Below are 17,296 nucleotides of genomic sequence, written 5' to 3' on the forward strand. Positions count from 1 at the left end.
TTAATCTCTGAGCCATCTCTCCATCCCGACAACCTATCTTTCAACCTCTTATGAAGACCCTGTCTCAACACCCTCCTCCCCCAAAAAAGAATTTTACATTGATGGTCAAGGCCTAAGTGTGTTTCCTCAAATGTTGCGAACGGAGCACAAATGCCCATTCTCATCATTCTTATTCAGTGGATCACTAGCTCAATCAATAAAGCACAGAACCAAAAGCCACAGAGACTGAAGAATAAAAATGTTTCATCTGCAACTTACAAACAAAATCCTTAGTTACAAACCCAGAAAAAGTGCACAGGATCCTGTGTGCTGAAAGCTACAGGAGGCGAATGGGAGAAACCAAAGTCCGAGCAAAAGGGAAGAGATGCCGCAGTAATCAGAAGGATAGCCAAGTTCATCGGCGGAAGCTTACTTGCTGGGTCAGAGTATTCAGTAAGAGTCGGGCATGTAAGAAGTTGCTTAATTGACAGCTCTGGCCTGGAAAATGAGATTGACAACTTTATAAAGGGCTTGAGGGGGTGAGGGTGCTCTTCCCCCCCTGTTACCATGGACACAGCTCCTGAGAGGGCATAACACCAAGAAACCATCTTGGAAGCAGAGGGCAGTTTTCCTTAGGTTCACACCTTGACTTTGGGCCAAGGTGTAAGCAATACAAATAAGTTTGTGTCTGGTCTGTGGAGATTCATCACAGCAGCACCACCAGGCCGACACCAAAGCTAAGGTAGAGAAGATGTCTGCTCTGCCTAGACAGGCGCGATGCCAGCCAGCCATTCTGTAGGTGGAATTAGAGAGTATTCCAAAATGTACAGGGCTAACGAGACCAAGCCCGTTTTGAAGAGGAAGTCTGAGGCAGCAGGAGGTGGTCTGCCTGCTTTCAACACGGAAATTATTATAAAGCTTCACAGTGAAGACTGCACAGCGCTGAGGGAGAGGAGAACACAGACAGGGGCAGGAAGAAAGGACTTGGCAGTGAGCTAGCGTGGGCAGCGTTGAAAGCGAACCTGGAAAAAATGTATTCTAGGTTAGCGCTCTACCACCACTGAGCCACACTCCCAGATCTGCCCAATCAACTGTTCCCACAGTTATAGACAGTTGTGAGCTGCCACATGGGTTCTGGGAATTGAACCCAGGTCCTCTCGGAGGAGCAGCCAGTGTTCTTAACCTCCGAGCCATCTCTCCAGCCCCAGATTGCTAATGAGATGTTGAGTCCTATGTTCTGGAAATTAGCCCTTGATCACGTGGAAGGTGTACAGCTGTCTGCTGATTCCTTGTGTGGGACCAAGGGCCCCAGTAGCAGCTCCAGTCTGGGCTCCCTGTTAGGAACAATGAAGACCCTGCACGTCTGAGAGAACAGTAGGCTTGGGCACCCCGTCTCCACTGTGGCTCTTTCCTAGCAGGGACCCCTGCTGCTGCCGGGTCCCAGGCTGAATCCCTCAAGCTCACCCTTAGGAGCACACTCGAGTTTGTGAACCCCTACTGGGGCAGGGTGGGCAAGTAAATACAGTTCCCCGGAGGCTTCAGAAAGTTTACACCTTCCCAAAAGGCCATTGATGTGGATAGCATCCCTCAGAACCCCTGGCTCTGGAGGCCGGAGGCAGTCCCCAGACTCCAACTCCTTTCCCTCCTCTGGGCTCTCCCAGCTGCCTCCCACCCCTGCCACCGCCCCCACCTTGATGGGATTAAAATACCCCCATACCTTTCTGTTGAGAAGACTCGGTGTCAAATGCCACCATCCTTGCAGGAGGCTGATTAACATTTGATTAATATGCACATAAAATGTTGTCTGAGCCCAAATACACAAGTTGAGAAATCAAAGAGTACCCTTCACACCCCTTTCTGGCTTCATCCTGAACGTTTATTTTGTTTGAAACAACTTCCTTGATTTCCTTCCTAAAAGAAAGGGAGATCTCCATTTTAAAGTGAAGCCCCCCCAACACACACACACACACACACACACACACACACACACACACCTCCAGCCGGTTCCGCCCCCATAAGCTTGGAGGCTCAATCAGCCTCCACAGCTCTGGGTGAGAGCTGTATATCTTATCCAGGAAATTTAGAAGCTAGGAAGAGCTTGTGTTTGACTGGGAGCTACAGTAAAACCTAAGTGATGCTTATGGGTTTGGGCTGTGTTATGTGTGTGAAATAATTACTAAAATACAGTATGCTTCCAATTATGTTCCCTTAAGTAAATGTTAAAGATCTTTAACAAAACGCTTGTGGCTATTAAAGCGTAGGTCGCCTACTGGGAGCTCCATCTATGACTGTTTGAAAACGCCAGCCACAGAGAGTATGGGGAAAGAGGGGCTCGAGGGGCTCCTGTTTCCAGAGCTTGATCACACTAGCAGACCCCATTGACAGATAGCCGGCGAATGCTTCCAAGGCGGCAGAACGATTTGTTTGGGTGACAGGTTGCTTCTGAGACAGCCCTATTGGAGACTTAAAGTTAGAACAACTTGTTGAGGGATTTGATTTTTCTCCACTCCTGACCAAAACAGTGAAAATAGTAAAGACAAAGTAAAGCAAAAACAAAACACTTTTGAAACCCAACAAACTTTGAAAATATTTCCCCTCCACTTCTTACTATCCAACAAAGCCAGGGAGAGTCTAGGAGTGGCTGTGGGCTGAGGAGGTGAGAGCCCAGCCCAGATATTCTGCGTGGTAGGCTTCAGAGATGAGGACTTTCTGGAAGAGTGCTTAATTCTTTCACTAAATCCATCTGTTGTTTTGCAAATGAGCGGTGAGTGGAAGGCACTTTCACGGGGTGTGTTTACCCCAATCTGGTGGAGACTTCTCATCCCTCGCTGGTCTAATTAGGCCCTGCTGGAATTTGTTCGTTTGTCTTTGAGACGGGGTCTGGCTGTGCAGCCCTGGCTAGCCTGGAACTCTTCATTCTCCTGCTTCCTGCCTTCTGTGCCGGGACCACAGGCATTAGCCACCTAGTCTATGTCAGTGACATTCTCAATCTTTCTCCCTCTTCATTTTCCTCATTGAGATGCATCATGTAAGGAGGAGGTGTGCTGGGGTACTAGGGGAGATGTGGACCATGGAGTCTATGGGGCTCTCTCTCTCACTCCACACTTTAGCAATGGGACCAGAAGGTCAGCTTTTCCTGGCTCTTCCCAGATACTAAGGAGTGATGGTGGGCGCTGCCCCCAAAGACATCCTTAAACTTGACTTTTGAGCGACAGACTTCAGGCCGTCATTTCACAGGGGACACAATTAGTGGGAAAGTCCCAGTTGAGTTGACAGATGAACAGGGTTTGAGGGCCCTGGTGTCCCGCCTGGCTGGAGAAGGAAGGACAGAAGTAGATCCCAGAGCTGTATACGGATGCAAGAAGAAGGAGGGTTTGTGTTTTGTTTTGCTTTCCACTCTAATATTTCAAATTTGGTTTTAATTTTCGGAGAGATGATACTAGGAGTAAAACTATAAGACCTTCTGCACAGGCTCACATGCTCTGCTGAGCTCAGTCCTTGGCTTGGGGCTTTCATCTTAGACAGGAGAGCTAAGTCTAATAAAGATTTATTTTTATATGTGCATGAGTGTTTTGCCTGTATACACACACACATATATGTACACACACATTCTCTCTCTCTCTCTCTCTCTCTCTCTCTCTCTCTCACAGTGGAGGTCAGAGGAAAATTTAGGGGATTGGGCTGTCTCTTTTCACCATGTGTATCCCAGGAGTTAAATTCAGTCAGACTCGACAGCAAACACTTACTGAGCCATCTTGCAAGCTCCCCCAAAGTACATGTTTTTGTGTGTGTGTGTGTTGTTTTGTTTTGCTTTTGAGACAGGATTTCTCTGCCCTGGCTGTCCTGGAACTCGCTCTGTAGACCAGGCTGGCCTGGAACTCACAAAGATCTGCCTGCCTCTGCCTCCCAAGTGCTGGGATTAAAGGTATGCACCACCACAGCACAGGTAATTTGCTCATTTAAATGATGGAAGGGATGTTAATTTTTGCCTGTTTGAGGAACACGGTTTCAGGCTTCCCCAAAGACCATTAGAAAGATTTTGGCCTATAATGAAAACAACTTTCCTACTTTTAGGAAAGCCAGTGAAATGTAAAAGCGGTAAATGTGAAAAATTTCTTGCAACTGAATTGATACTAGTGTACAGACAGAACTATTCCAGTTTGTTCTCAGCAATAGCACCATATACATTGTTACACAGCAGCAGGCTATGATAAGCTTCGGAGCCTGGGCGGCAGAGGGCAGGTGTCAATCTGCTTTCTCCAGAGCCACCAGCTTCAGAAAACCCTGGAGCGAGAAAGTGGAACTGGCAAACAGAGGCATGAAAACTCTGCAGTCCCAGGACCTCTAATTGACACTACTCACAAAGCTGAAAACAGTTCCCACACAAATAAAAAATAAACATGGCAGGGCCTGGAGAGGCGGCTCAGAGGTGAAGAGCACATGCTGCTCTCGCCGAGGACCTGGCTTTGGTTCCCAGCATTTGTATGGTGGCTCACAACCGTCTGTAACCGAAGTTCTAGGAGATCCAAGAGACATACACGTGGTACATACATACATGCATGCAAGCAAAACAAAGTAAAATAAATAACTCTAAAAACTCTATACATGGCAAAGATTTAATAACTCAAATTGGTTCTTGGACCCACAAACACTACAGGCTATGCCAGTGTTCTTGTACCCACAGATTATGGGCCATGCTAGTGATCTCGGACCCACAAACACTTCGGGCTATGCCAGTACCGTAGAAGGAGCTGCGGGCTGTGTTCCTGCCGCCCGGCTCCTGGCCGCCTGGCTAGCTTATGCCCCAAAATAACAACACACAAACTGTATTCATATAAACACTGCTTGGCCCATTTCTGTTAATGTATGTAGCACCATGAGGTGTGCTTACCAGGAAGATTCTAGCCTACGTCCATCCTAGGTCAGAGCTTCATCGTGTCTGCCCTGGAGAGCAGTGGCCTGGCATCTGTCTGAGGCATCTTTACCTTACTTCCTCTTCCTCCCAGCATTCTGTTCTGTTTACTCCACCCACCTATGTTCTAACCTATCAGGGCCAAGCAGTTCCTTTATTAATTAACCAATGACCTTCCTCTATCACAGTACTCTCCGTCATCTTCCAGATTGAGACAGTAAGACCCTATTCTTAAGACACCAACCACATACTGAGTTATAGAACATAGAGAGAGGCTGGAGAAACAGGTCCATGGTTAAGAGCACCCCATTTGGGGGGCTGAAGAGATGGTTCAGCGGTTAAGAGCACTGACTGTTCTTCCAGAGGTCCTGAGTTCAATTACCAGTAACCACATGGTGGCTCATAACTGTCTATGAGATTTGATGCCCTCTTCTGGCCTACAGACAATACAAGCAGGCAGAACACTGTATACATAATAAACAAATCTTTAAGAAAAAAAAACTTTTTTAAAAAAATTTTTTTAAAGATTTATTATTTATTATGTATACAACTTTCTGCCTCCATTTATACCCACACGCCAGAGGAGGGCGCCAGAACTCTTTACAGATGGTTTGGAGCCACCATGTGGTTGCTGGGAATTGAACTCAGGACCTCTGGAAGAGCAGACAGTGCTCTTAACCACAGAGCCATCTCTCCAGCCCCAAAACTTTTTTTAAAAAATAAAAAGTACCCCGCTCTTCCAGTTAGCACTCACACCACTGTAACTCCAGCTTCAGGGAATGAGGCAGTCTCTCTGACATCCACAGGTCTGCACACATGTGGTCACTGCACACATGTGGTCCACAGACATACATGCAAGCAAAAACTCATAAAATACATCTTAAAAAACCATGGAGAAATCATGCTGGTACTAACTTGGAAGGTTCATCCCTCCTGGCTGTCACGGAGGGGAGGTGCTATTCATACCGACAGGAGAAAAGCAACCACTCATCTCAGGCAGCTGAGAACCCTGTGGGCTATAGTAAGGACTGCCCTGGCAAGACAAGACCACGGGCGCAATCTTGGAACAGATGTGATGTTCGGGAGTGACCAACCATTTTCTGATTGGATTTAAGGTCTACTCCACCAACTGAAACCCGTATCTTGGAGCCATTGTTAAATTCCTGTGTTTTAGGTTTGAGTTCAGTTAGAGTCAGTGTATCAGGAATTCCGTTACAAATTGGTAGTAATGTTGAGTGAACGGCACATGAAATATGCAAATGAAAATATACTCGAATTTGTTTTTATTGAGCAAAATGAGCTGCCAGGACCATGAAAGTGGAGGCAAGTGTGCACACACTCACCCTGGGACCCCAGGGGGCAACAGACTTGATTAGCAGGAAGAAACACCCTTTACCACAGGTCCTACTGGAGTTGTTTAAAGGGATTTGTGGTCTTCAAATTTGACTAAAGTATTTATGACGATCTCTCTACTTAGATGACACCTCCTCCTAACAAGTTCCAGGTAGTGCTAAGAGAACATCTGCACAAACATCTAAGAGCGGCCTGAAACGTATCCTCAGCTGGCTCTCCCACGTACTTTCGGAGCTATCTAGGAAAGGGGAATTAATTCCTAAGCCCCCCTCTGTGTGTGGTCTGGGGAAATGACTTGGAGAACGACCTGTAAGGTTGCGCTGGGTACCAGGGATGGCCACTGGGTGTCGCTGCTGCGGGGATCAGAAGGTACGAGGACCAGCAGCTCTCAGGATGCTTGGAACGTGGGCAGGTGCCCCCCCCCCCCCCCCCCCCCCGGCACGTCCTCGCCCCAGAACCTGCAGGAAGCCGGGACGCACCCCTGCCGTAGAACGCCAGCCCAACGCCCAGGAGTAGATGATATGAAATTTCAGACAAGCCAGTGGTCCTTTGAGCAGCTTGGAAGCACGTTTTACAACTTGCGGAACATTTGGGAAGTCAAATGACTTCCTTTAAAACGAGAAACAATTTCAGCAGACTCTGGAAGGTGGGCCCAACACCCCTGGTCTCCCACCGTGGCCAGCCAAGGTTGAGGGTGGGAGGCAGGCCGGTAGCCCTTTACCTTGAAGTTGGGAGCCCATCTGCCCCCAGCAACTGCGGGTCCCGAGAATAGATCACAGCATCCCAGGGCCCTTCTTGTCATCCCTAGCGACACAAACTTGAAGGCGGAATCTAAAGGGGGAACCGGTGGAGACTACAAACGGGTTTATGGCCTGCCAGCAGGGCTCTGGGATCCAAATTGCCGGGAGAGGCAGTCCCTGGTGGTTTTGGCCGGGCGGGTGCGCAGGGCCCTGCGGTGCGCTCATTAGCGCCCACTCTGCTTAATGGCTTCCTGTGGCTGCTTGTTTACTTCTGTGCCCGCGGCTTTGTTCCTGGACCTTGCTTGCCCTGCTCACCACTTTTCTTCGCTTGTTTGCAGGCACAGCCCGAAGCCCCTCCAGCATTCCCGCCCAAGGCCTCAACCCGGTTCCCTCCAAGGTCCAACACCTACCTGGTAAGACAGGACCCCCGGTGTGCGCTTCTCTGAGCAGGAGCAACACACCGTGCATCCCAAAGGCCCAGGAGAGCGGTACCAGGTCCCCTGCCGCTCCAGGTGGACCTTTGCCACAAGGCTCTCCAGCAGAGACAACCGCCTGTCACCTACCTGCTCAGGAGCGGGGCGGGGGGGGGGGGGGGGGAGGACGACGACGACAGGAAACCCGAACCCTATACATTCCTCTGAGCCTGGCTCTAAGACTTGAGTTGGCAGGGATTCCCTTAGCCCTGGGTCTTTAAGTATTTTCTGCAGAGGGGTAAGAGGTCTTCCCTTAAAGAGTCACTGCCTGAATCTGAGATTGTCCAGTCTCCACAGAAAACCAGATTAGCTGACCTCCTATTTCTGCATCAGAAGTGAGACCCGGGTGGGGACGGTGTCCGTGGAACAAGCTGCATTTTGATGAACCAGAACAATCCCCTAGCTAGAGGGCAATGAGTGGCCGATTTTATTTTACTCTTGGGTTTGTGAAATCCCAGGACACATTGTTTTGCACGAGGGCCTGCGCTGGTCCCCTGCAGGGCATCTCTTATGCAGGTATCATGAACTCAGGCTAAACTCTGTGTCTGCCAGGTACCAGGAGAGACTCACTTACTTAAGGCTACTCAGGAAGTGCAGGGCTTAATCTCTGGGTGCAGAGAGACTTCGGAGGAATGACCTTTCCCTCAGGATCACATACAAAAACCTCTTACAACTAAGTGCACGAGTGCTTTCGCCTATCCCAAACTGGGTCTCTGAGACCCTGGGAGGCCTCTCCTCAGCCAAGTGTTAGAGGCAGCTGTTCCTCTATATGTCAGATCTGGCCAGAGACAGATCCTTGTATCTATGTAGCAAAATTATATTTGAGAGAGGGTGAGTCCTGAGGCCGCCTTTCTGCTAAATTGGCAAGTGTATTGTGCCTTACGGCAAACAGCGTATTCCTGTGTGGCAATTAGGATAGAGGATGGTGGTCACACAGGACAGCAATGACCTTCCTCCCGATGCCCAGACCGGCCCTCCTCCCACGCAAGAATCTGCTAGGGTCAACTTCTGGCTACTACTAATTAACCTTTAAAAAAAAGAAAGAAATTGGACCGCCTGCCTTCTGATTGTTCCCTTTAACTGTGGAAATGCAAATGAATGCACAGAGTTTTCGGACAGAAAACTTCAAACATGGGATGGGTGGTATTAATTCTGTGTCAGTCGTGACAGGGACTCTGAGCTCCGAGGTAAGCCAAAGTCACCCAGAAGGTACTCTGGTGTTTAGAAATGGGATGCCATTTTCACTCATCCTAGGGTTTGCCTTTAGAAACATCAGTGTGCAGTACGTGTTTATTTATATACCCATTCTCTTTGAAAATAAGATTACAGGGTTGCAAAATGAGCTGAGCAAAAGTGGGATTCTGAAGAACATGAGTGACCATGAGGATTTCTGGAAGCTGGTTCAGGAGGAAGCTCTTGGCGTGGGAATTAAAGAAAAACTCCAGAAGATAAGATTTAAGTGTTTGTATATTTCTTTTCTCTCCACACTGGGAATGTTTGTTACCTTTAGCAGATGGCTCTAGGAAGTGACTTGTGGTCTAGGTTTCAGCTGTGATCAAAGATTTAAAAGCTGTATTGATTTCTAATAACGTTAGTAACAAGACAAAGGTTTTGGTGATAAAATAAGCACCAGGAAGGAAAAGTGGTTAAGGTGGGTAATGTTTTCCTTTCTGTCGAGTCAGCAGAGCTGGCACTGCCTGGAACCCGGCCCCGGGGAAGGAGAATTACTGAGTTTTTTCCCCTGGATCTTGCCAGGGCTTCCCACCTCTCTCACCAAAGTGAAGAAATTCGTTTTGATAACTATTCACTGTTTACGTCTTGCTAAGAACCGAGTGTGCGGTTATGTGACAGACGGGTGGAGTGCCGGAGGGGAGGATGCTTTGCCCGTGTCTGTGTGCGCAGTGCCTGGGAGGGAGAGACTTGCTGAGGGTGGACCAACTGACGCAGGGTGGTACAGCTTTCAATAGTGAGCTGTCTGTCCGTCTGTCATCAGGACTGAGGTCTGGTGAAACCCATAGGCTGTAAGTCTTTCTGGATGAGCACAGAAAGCCATGTGGCTTGGGCAAGCAGTTTAAACAGTTCACAGGAGTTAGAGTTCACAAACGGTTTTCACTGTTGAAAATGCCTTTGGGTGAAGGTAAAAAATGCATTTCCAAGGTCAATTTAGAAGTGTGACTGCTGTCAAAGCTGTTCCTGGCCCTTAATGATTTCCATATTTCATAAATCCATATTTTATAAAAGAGATGTGTGGGGCTGGGGGCTGGGAAGTTGACTCAGCTGTACAAGCAAGGGGGCCTGATTCAGCCTCCAGACTAGGTCATGTAAAAGCCAAGGGTGGAAATAGCACAGAATCCCAGCCCCAAGGAGATGGAGACCAACGGTCCACAGGGATCAATGCCCAGTCAGGCTGGCTGAGCTGGTGAGCTCCCGGGCACTGAGAGACCTATCTTAAAAATAAGGTGTGTGTGGGGGGGGTGGTAGAGAGAGCACTAATTGTTCTTCCAGAGAACGGGATTTCAATTCCCAGCACCCACATGGCAGCTCACAACTGTCTGTAACTCCAGTTCCAGTGGATCTGATACCATGGAGGACAGAAATGCTTATGAACAAAACAAAGCAAGGTGGGGAATGTTTGAGGCAGATCTGCGGCCTTCACATTGCCTGTACACATGCATGCACTCACACACACATGCACGTATGGGTGCACGTACACACACACACACGCATGCGCGCACACACACACATACAGAGAGAGAGAGAGAGAGAGAGAGAGAGAGAGAGAGCGCACACTGGCATCTTTTCAATGCATCTGGAGCTTTCTGTTGAGCTCAGGTCTGCAAGCCTGCTGGGCAAGCCTACCACTGAACGACAGCCTCAGCTCTCTATTTAAAACAACGACAAAATGAAACAACAGCAATAAAAACCATTTTGAGGCCGAGTCTCGTTAGGTTGTCTTGACGCACCCCCAGCTCGGAGTCTGTACCACCCCGGCACTAGACTTCAAGCAGTTTTCAAAGGCAAGGTCTCTCTGTGGAACGAAGGCCCTTCCTAAGTTTCCCGAGTGCCAGGGATTCTACTAGGTGTAGAGTGCCACCCCGAGTTCAATAAATAAAGATACCTATTATCACTTACATACACTGACTCTATAAATGAATGCTGAAATTCAAAGATGAGTCTTACATAGATGAAAAGTCTGTAAATTTTAGTTTTATACCCAAAGGAACAGTCTGTTCCAACACTGAGCTGGATCTTTTCTTTCTTTCTTTCTTTCTTTCTTTCTTTCTTTCTTTCTTTCTTTCTTTCTTTCTTCCTTCCTTCCTTCCTTCCTTCCTTCCTTCCTTCCTTCCTTCATTTCCTTTTTTCCTTTTTCTTTGTTTTTTGTTTTTTTGGTAAGGAGAGATTTGAGACAGAGTTTCTCTGTGTAGCTTTGGAGCCTGTCATAGAATTCACTCTGTAGAACAGACTGGCCTCAAATTCACAGAAATCTACTTGCCTCTGCCTCCCGAGTGCTGGGATTAAAGGTTTGCACCACCATTGCCCGGCAGAGCTGTATTTTCAACATTAAGCAGCCAATCTCAACATGAAGTCATACTTTTCCTGCATATAGGGTAATGAACATTTATACAATTACAAATTTGACTTGTTGATAACGCTCCAATCTCTCTCTGCAGTGATGAACCCCAGGCCCTGGCCACCAGATGCAGAAACCAGGAGGCTAGCCAGCACTGATCAAGACCGTGGGGGCCGCCAGGGGGCTCAGGTAAGAGTCCCTCTGGGGATGGAAAATGCGTCTTCTGATGCAATGGGTTTTTGGGTTTTTAATTTTTTTTCATATTCAAAAATGTTTCACATCTACATTTCAACATATTTTTGTTATTTAGCAGTAAAATACCCATTTGAACAAGTAGTTGGCGTGGCATGCAATTTTAGATTCTTATTACATGAAAAGTAGTGTTTTTATATCCCTATCTAACTTCATTGAAGAAGGTACAACAAAATAGCATACTTGATTCCCACATTCCTGGTGATCTCAGGAGAAGAACCAGGGGACTGAACAACTTGGGGAGAGGGCTGGGTTACCAAGACAACCAGTTACTGCTTGCATCACTGTGACCAAAGCAATGAACACAATGGAACAGAAGGTGTGTTTTCTGTGACTCAGTCCACTGTGGCAGTGAGGGCATGGCACTCATGCCTGTGGGAGCATGTTCTGAGATGGCTCCATCATGGCAGAACAGGAAGACCACATCAGCTGGACCCGTCATGCCTAGGGGACCGTACTTCCAATAGCCAGATATCACTTTCCCAAATGGTCCAAAGCCTCCCCAGCGATGCCACCAGCCAGGGAATGAGTACCTAAGATGCGAGACTCTATTCAAACTGCAACCACTGGAAGCAATGTTTTGGCGAGAAAGAAAATGACTCATTTTTTTATTCTATAAAGTCACAGTGTAATCAATTCAGGAAGGCTTCCTATCAGAGCATGGTTGTTGGGGTTGGAGGAACACTCAGTGGTTAAGAGAACTTGCTGTTCTTCCTGAGGCTCACAACTGCCTGTAACTCCCACTTCAGGGGATCTGATAACCTCTGGCCTCCATGGGTACTGCACACACACACGCACATGTGCACACACATACATGCACACACGCGCGCACATGCGCACACACACGTGCAAATGCACACACATGTGCACGCACACCCATGCACCCATGAACACACACACATGCACACATATACATGCACACATTCACACATATACATGCACGCGTTCACACACACAAATCTTAAAGGAAACTGAAAGTAGGCTTTTTGTGATCTCACAGGGTCTGTGTTTTGATGAGGAAGGGCTGTTCTTTGGAGTTCAGGCTGCTCACATGAGCTGGACTGAGTCCTTGCCTTAGTGAGACATTTGGCTCTGTGATGTGGGATTCTCCTCTGAATGCTATGAACACCATTGGTTAATAAAGAATCTGCTTTGGGCCTATAGCAGGGCAGCATATGGCAAGGGAAATTCGAACAGAGATAGAGAGTAGGCAGAGTCAAGGAGATGCCATGTAGCTGCCAAAGGAGAAAGCCTCCAGTTGCCAGCCAGAACCTTACCTATAGGCCACAACCTTGTGGTGATACACAGATTAATAGAAATGGATTAATTTAAGATCTAAGATTACCCAGGAATATGCCTAAGCTATTGGCTAAACAGTGTTAGAAGGAATATAGCTTCTGTGTGATTATTTGGGTCTGTCCAGTCCTCAGCTCCACGGCAGGACACGAGGCTGCCAATCTGATCCACCACAGCCTTCCAGTCCCCCACCCCCCTGCTATTCTGTGTATCTCCATCCCTTCCAGCTAGGTGATTCCGTGATAAGGAGTCTCCCCATCCAGGCAGAGGGCCATAGCTTGGAAATTAAAGCCTGAAGGCTCTCAGGAATCAGTGCGGACCATGTATGCATGTCCAGGCTGTGCTGTTTTTTTTTTGTTTGTTTGTTTGTTTTGTTTTGTTTTTTGAGACAGGGTTTCTCTGTATAGCTTTGGAGCCTGTCCTAAAACTTGCTCTGTAGACCAGGCTGGCCTCAAACTCACATGGATCTACCTGCCTCTGTCTCCTGAGTGCTGGGATTAAAGGTGTGCGCCACCACTGCCTGGGTTTTAATTTATACACTTATCATGGTGATGACAGAGAAGCCCAGTCCTGGGGAAGGAAACCTGAGTTTGACTTTTGACCTTGCTCCCTAACAGGTAGTTTGGGCAGGCTTCAACCTCTTTCAGCTTCTTCCTCTAGAGAGGCACACTGTCTATGTCTATTTTAGAGGTCCTCATAAGTGGGCCCACAGGGAAAGGTCCAAGTACTGATTGCTCCGAGGGTAAACTTGAAGCCTGAGTGCTGCTGAGAACATTTTTTTCCACCACAGATAGTTGTGTCAACTTCTATTTTTCTTTCTGAGATAGAGGCTTGGTGCACAGCCTAAATTGACCTCAAACTTGCAATCCTTCCATCCCAGGCACTCAAACGCTGGGACTATAGATGTGTGCCACCATGCTCAGCATGAAGAGTCTTACAAACTCTACGTGTTGTGTTTTGAGCTTCTCTACTGGGAAGCTACTTCTGCCCGAGTGGGAGCCAACATACTTAGAGACATTCTTTCCCCGGTGCCCAGCCTGCAGGCGGTGCTGAACCACGCTCTTGTGGGAAGACTGCCTCACACACAGGTGCAAGGAGCACCTCATTTTCGGTTTGCTACACAGACCATCTCTGGCAGGGAGGACAGTCCGTCAGATGGCTGAACTTGGCTGAGAGTTTAATTTACAGTCAACGGTTTAATTTACTTACTGACTGCATTCACCAGGGAGGACAGAGGGCCCTTCACTGTAGATTCCAGATCTGTCCAGCAGTTTTGAAACAAATTAAGCCTTATACACAGTTCAGGAAAGGCACTTTTCTTGATTGGGGGTAGAAATGGGCAGCTGTCGAAGGCAATCTTCATCTTTATTGTCTTTGTAGAAATGTCAATATGATGGGGTTTGGGTAGGTGTGGGGGAGGGGACTGGGTTTAGGTGAGATCAGGATTAATGTCCTCATAAAAGGGTCTGGGGGGTGCTGTCCCTCCTACATGTGAGCACTTACTAGGGGAGGTGACTGTCTCCATTCCTAGGACCTGCTATGCTGGCTCTGAGTATCTCACTTCCTCCTTTTGGATCATGAGAAAAGAGATTCTTGTTATTTCAACAACCCAAACTGTGATATTCTGTGATAGCAACCCGAGCTAGCCCGAACTAAAACAATATTCCAGTATATACATTGCACGGTTTCTTCTTTATCTTGGGTAGCTTCAGAGACCAGAGCGAGGATCCATGGGAAGACATCAGAAAAGTAAAGTTCAGATCAATGTGAGTGATGTTGGTCTGACCCACAAATATGGGTCAAACAACCAATATGACCCAGGAAGAGTCACAATGCTTCCGCTAACTGAAAATGTGTAAGAACTAAGAGCAACTAGAAAAGTGAACCTATAATGAGAAATAGAAGTGGCCTACATCCCTCTCTTGACAGCTATCAGTCACCTTTAGCTGTAGGAGCGGGGCCTCCCGAGATGGCATGTCAACTGGTGTCATTGTGCAGGTCTTGAATGGGTACCATATTGTTGAGATGTCATGGGTGTAGCCTCCCTGTCGTATACAGAAGACAGACTTGCAGCAGACACCCTAGGCTTCTGCCTCTTCCAAGCTTCCCACGTCCCCTCCTGCCATGTTCCCTGAACCTCCAGTGTAGGGCTTGTGTTGTAGATATACCAGCTGGTGCTGGCCAGTTATTATTTCAGCCAGTTGTGGGTTTCTGGGTTGGTCTTCATCTGATGCAAAAAGAAGCTTCATTTTTTAATAAGATATATTTTTAAATGCTATATAATTAATGAATCAGTTTTTTAGATTTTTAAAAGTAATTTACATGTGTGAGTGTTTTACCTGCATGTATGTCTCTGCACCAGGCGTTTGCCTGCTGCTCACAAAGGCCAGAAGATGTGTTGGGTCCCTTGGAACTGAAGTAGGATGCGGGTTGTTAGCTGCCATGCGGGTGCTGGGAATCAAACCCCATGTCCACTGGAAGAGCAGTTAGAGGGTTTTTTTTTTAAATTTAATTTGTTTATTTTACATCCTGACCACAGTTTTTCCTCGCTTCTCTCCTCCTAGTCCCTCTCCTGAGCTCCCCTCTGCCCCAACCCCACCCATCCACTCCTTCTCTGTTTCTGTTCAGAAAGGGAAGGCCTCCCATGGATATCTACAGACTGTGACCTGTCAAGTTGCAATAAGACTAAGCACCTTCCCTCTGTATCAAGGCTGAGCAAGGCAACCCAGTATGAGGGATAGGTTCCCAAAAGCCAGCCAAAGTGTTCGGGGCAGCCTCTGCTTCCATTGTTGGGAGTCCCACACGTAGATGATGCTACACAGTGTCACACATATGTAGAGGGTCTAGGTCAGTTCCTTGAGGGCTCCCTGGCTGTCAGCTCAGACTCTGTGAGCTCCTATGAGCCCAGGTTAGTTGATTCTGTGGATTTTCTTACAATGTTCTTGACCCCTCTGGTTCCTCAGTTTGACCTAATGTTTGGCTGTGGGTATCTGCATCTGTTTCCCTCAGTTACTGGATGAAGACTTTCGATGACAATTGGGGTAGGCACCAATCTATGAGTATAGCAGGATGTTATTAGGCATTGTTCCTTGGGCTTTCTTTTTCTCTGATCATGTGTGGTGCTGTCCTAGGTCTCCGGGTCGTCCAGCCTCTAGGTCCTGGCCCTCCAGGCAGTGTCAGGGATGAGCTTCCTCTTACAGTATGGGTCTCAGACTGGACCAGTCACTGGCTGGCCACTCCCTCAATCTCTGTGCCACCCTTACCCACAACATATCCCACAGGCAGGACAGATATGTAGGTAGAAGGTTATATGGCTGGGCTGGTTTCCCATCCCCTCCCTTGGAAATCTTGCCTGATCACAGGAGACAGCCAGTTCAGGCTACGTATCCCATATTGCTAGGCGTCTTAGCTGGGTCATCTTGTAGATTTCTGGGAGTTTTTCTTGCACCAGGTTTCTACTTGACCCCCAAATGCCCCCCTTTTCCAGTCATCTCTTTTAGTACTCTCCCCGCCACCCTCCCAGGGAGACCTAAGCATCCACCCTTGAGCCTTCCTTGTGACCTAGCCTTTCTGAATCTGTGGGCTGTGCCTGGTTATCCTTTCCATATAATATCCACTTATAAGTGAGTACATACCGTGCTTGTCTTTCTGAATAGGGTTACCTCACTCAGTATGATTTTTTTCCTAGTTCCATCCATTTGCCTTCAAATTTCATGATGTCATTGTTTTTAAGACCTGAGTAATATTCCATTGTGTAAATGTACCACACTTTTTTTTTTAATCCATTCTTCAGTTGAGGGTAGGTTGTTTCTGTGTTGTGTCTATTACAAATAAAGCTGCTATGGACATAGCTGAGTAAGTGTCCTTGTGATATGTTTGAGCATCCTTTGGGTCTATTGACTTTCAATTTTCTAAGAAACTACCATATTGATTTCCAGTGTTCTCCCCTTGCTCCACATCCTCTCCAGGATAGGCTGTCACTTGAATTTTAGATCTGATAGGTGTAAGAGGGACTCTCAGAGTTCTTAATTTCTAAGCCATCTTCTTAATGATTTATTTATCTTTATGTTATGTGCATTGGTGTGTTTTTTTGCCTGCCTGCATGTCTGTGTGAAGGTAGCAGATCCCCTGGAACTGGAACTGCAGATAGTTGTGGACTACCATGTAGGTGCTGGGAATTGAACCCTGGTCCTCTGGAAGAGCAGCCAGTGCTCTTAACCACTAAGCCATTTCTCCAGCCCTCTGGCCCCAGAGAATTTTTTAAATGAGTGTTTTGCGTGCATGTATGTAAGAACACCAGTTACATGCAGTGCCTGCTGAAGCCAGAAGAGGGTGTGAGGTCCTCTGGAAATGGATGCCCAGATATTTCTGAACCTGCGAGTGGGTTCTGGGAACCAAACTCAACCCTGGAGTCGGCTAACTCTTGATCCTCCTGTCTTAGTAACATGTGATAACTAAAGGGCGGTGGGAGAAGACTCTGGAGAATAAACCACAAGGAATTAGTGTCCTGGGTAAGTGGTTGACACGAGGAAGCCTGGTCCCCATGGGAGGCGGTGAGATTAGGCCTGGCGGGTGACCAACAACCGCACTTGACACCATCTTGGTTAATCCGAGCCCTCAGTCTGGGCAGGGTGTGCCTGAAACTTTTAGCAGACTCACTCTAGAGGTGAGGAAAGGGTTCACGGAAAAAGATACCAGATAACCACTGGTACAGAGCTGG

The 17,296-nt window shown here is 47.5% G+C and overlaps 1 protein-coding gene across 3 annotated transcripts in view; it reads left to right on the forward strand.

Moving 5' to 3' along the window:
• LOC130869514 (uncharacterized) overlaps positions 1-17,296 on the forward strand; it is a 66,901-nt gene that overhangs the window by 27,287 nt on the left and 22,318 nt on the right. For all 3 annotated transcript variants that reach the window (XM_057761743.1, XM_057761744.1, XM_057761745.1), the window contains 3 exons: positions 7,323-7,397; positions 8,780-8,918; positions 11,129-11,217. In XM_057761743.1, coding sequence (XP_057617726.1) covers positions 7,323-7,397; positions 8,780-8,918; positions 11,129-11,217 — 303 coding nt within the window. The remainder of the gene's footprint in view (positions 1-7,322; positions 7,398-8,779; positions 8,919-11,128; positions 11,218-17,296) is intronic.

The sequence above is a fragment of the Chionomys nivalis genome, chromosome 2, assembly GCF_950005125.1.
Source record: "Chionomys nivalis chromosome 2, mChiNiv1.1, whole genome shotgun sequence".
Taxonomy (NCBI): Eukaryota; Metazoa; Chordata; class Mammalia; order Rodentia; family Cricetidae; genus Chionomys; species Chionomys nivalis.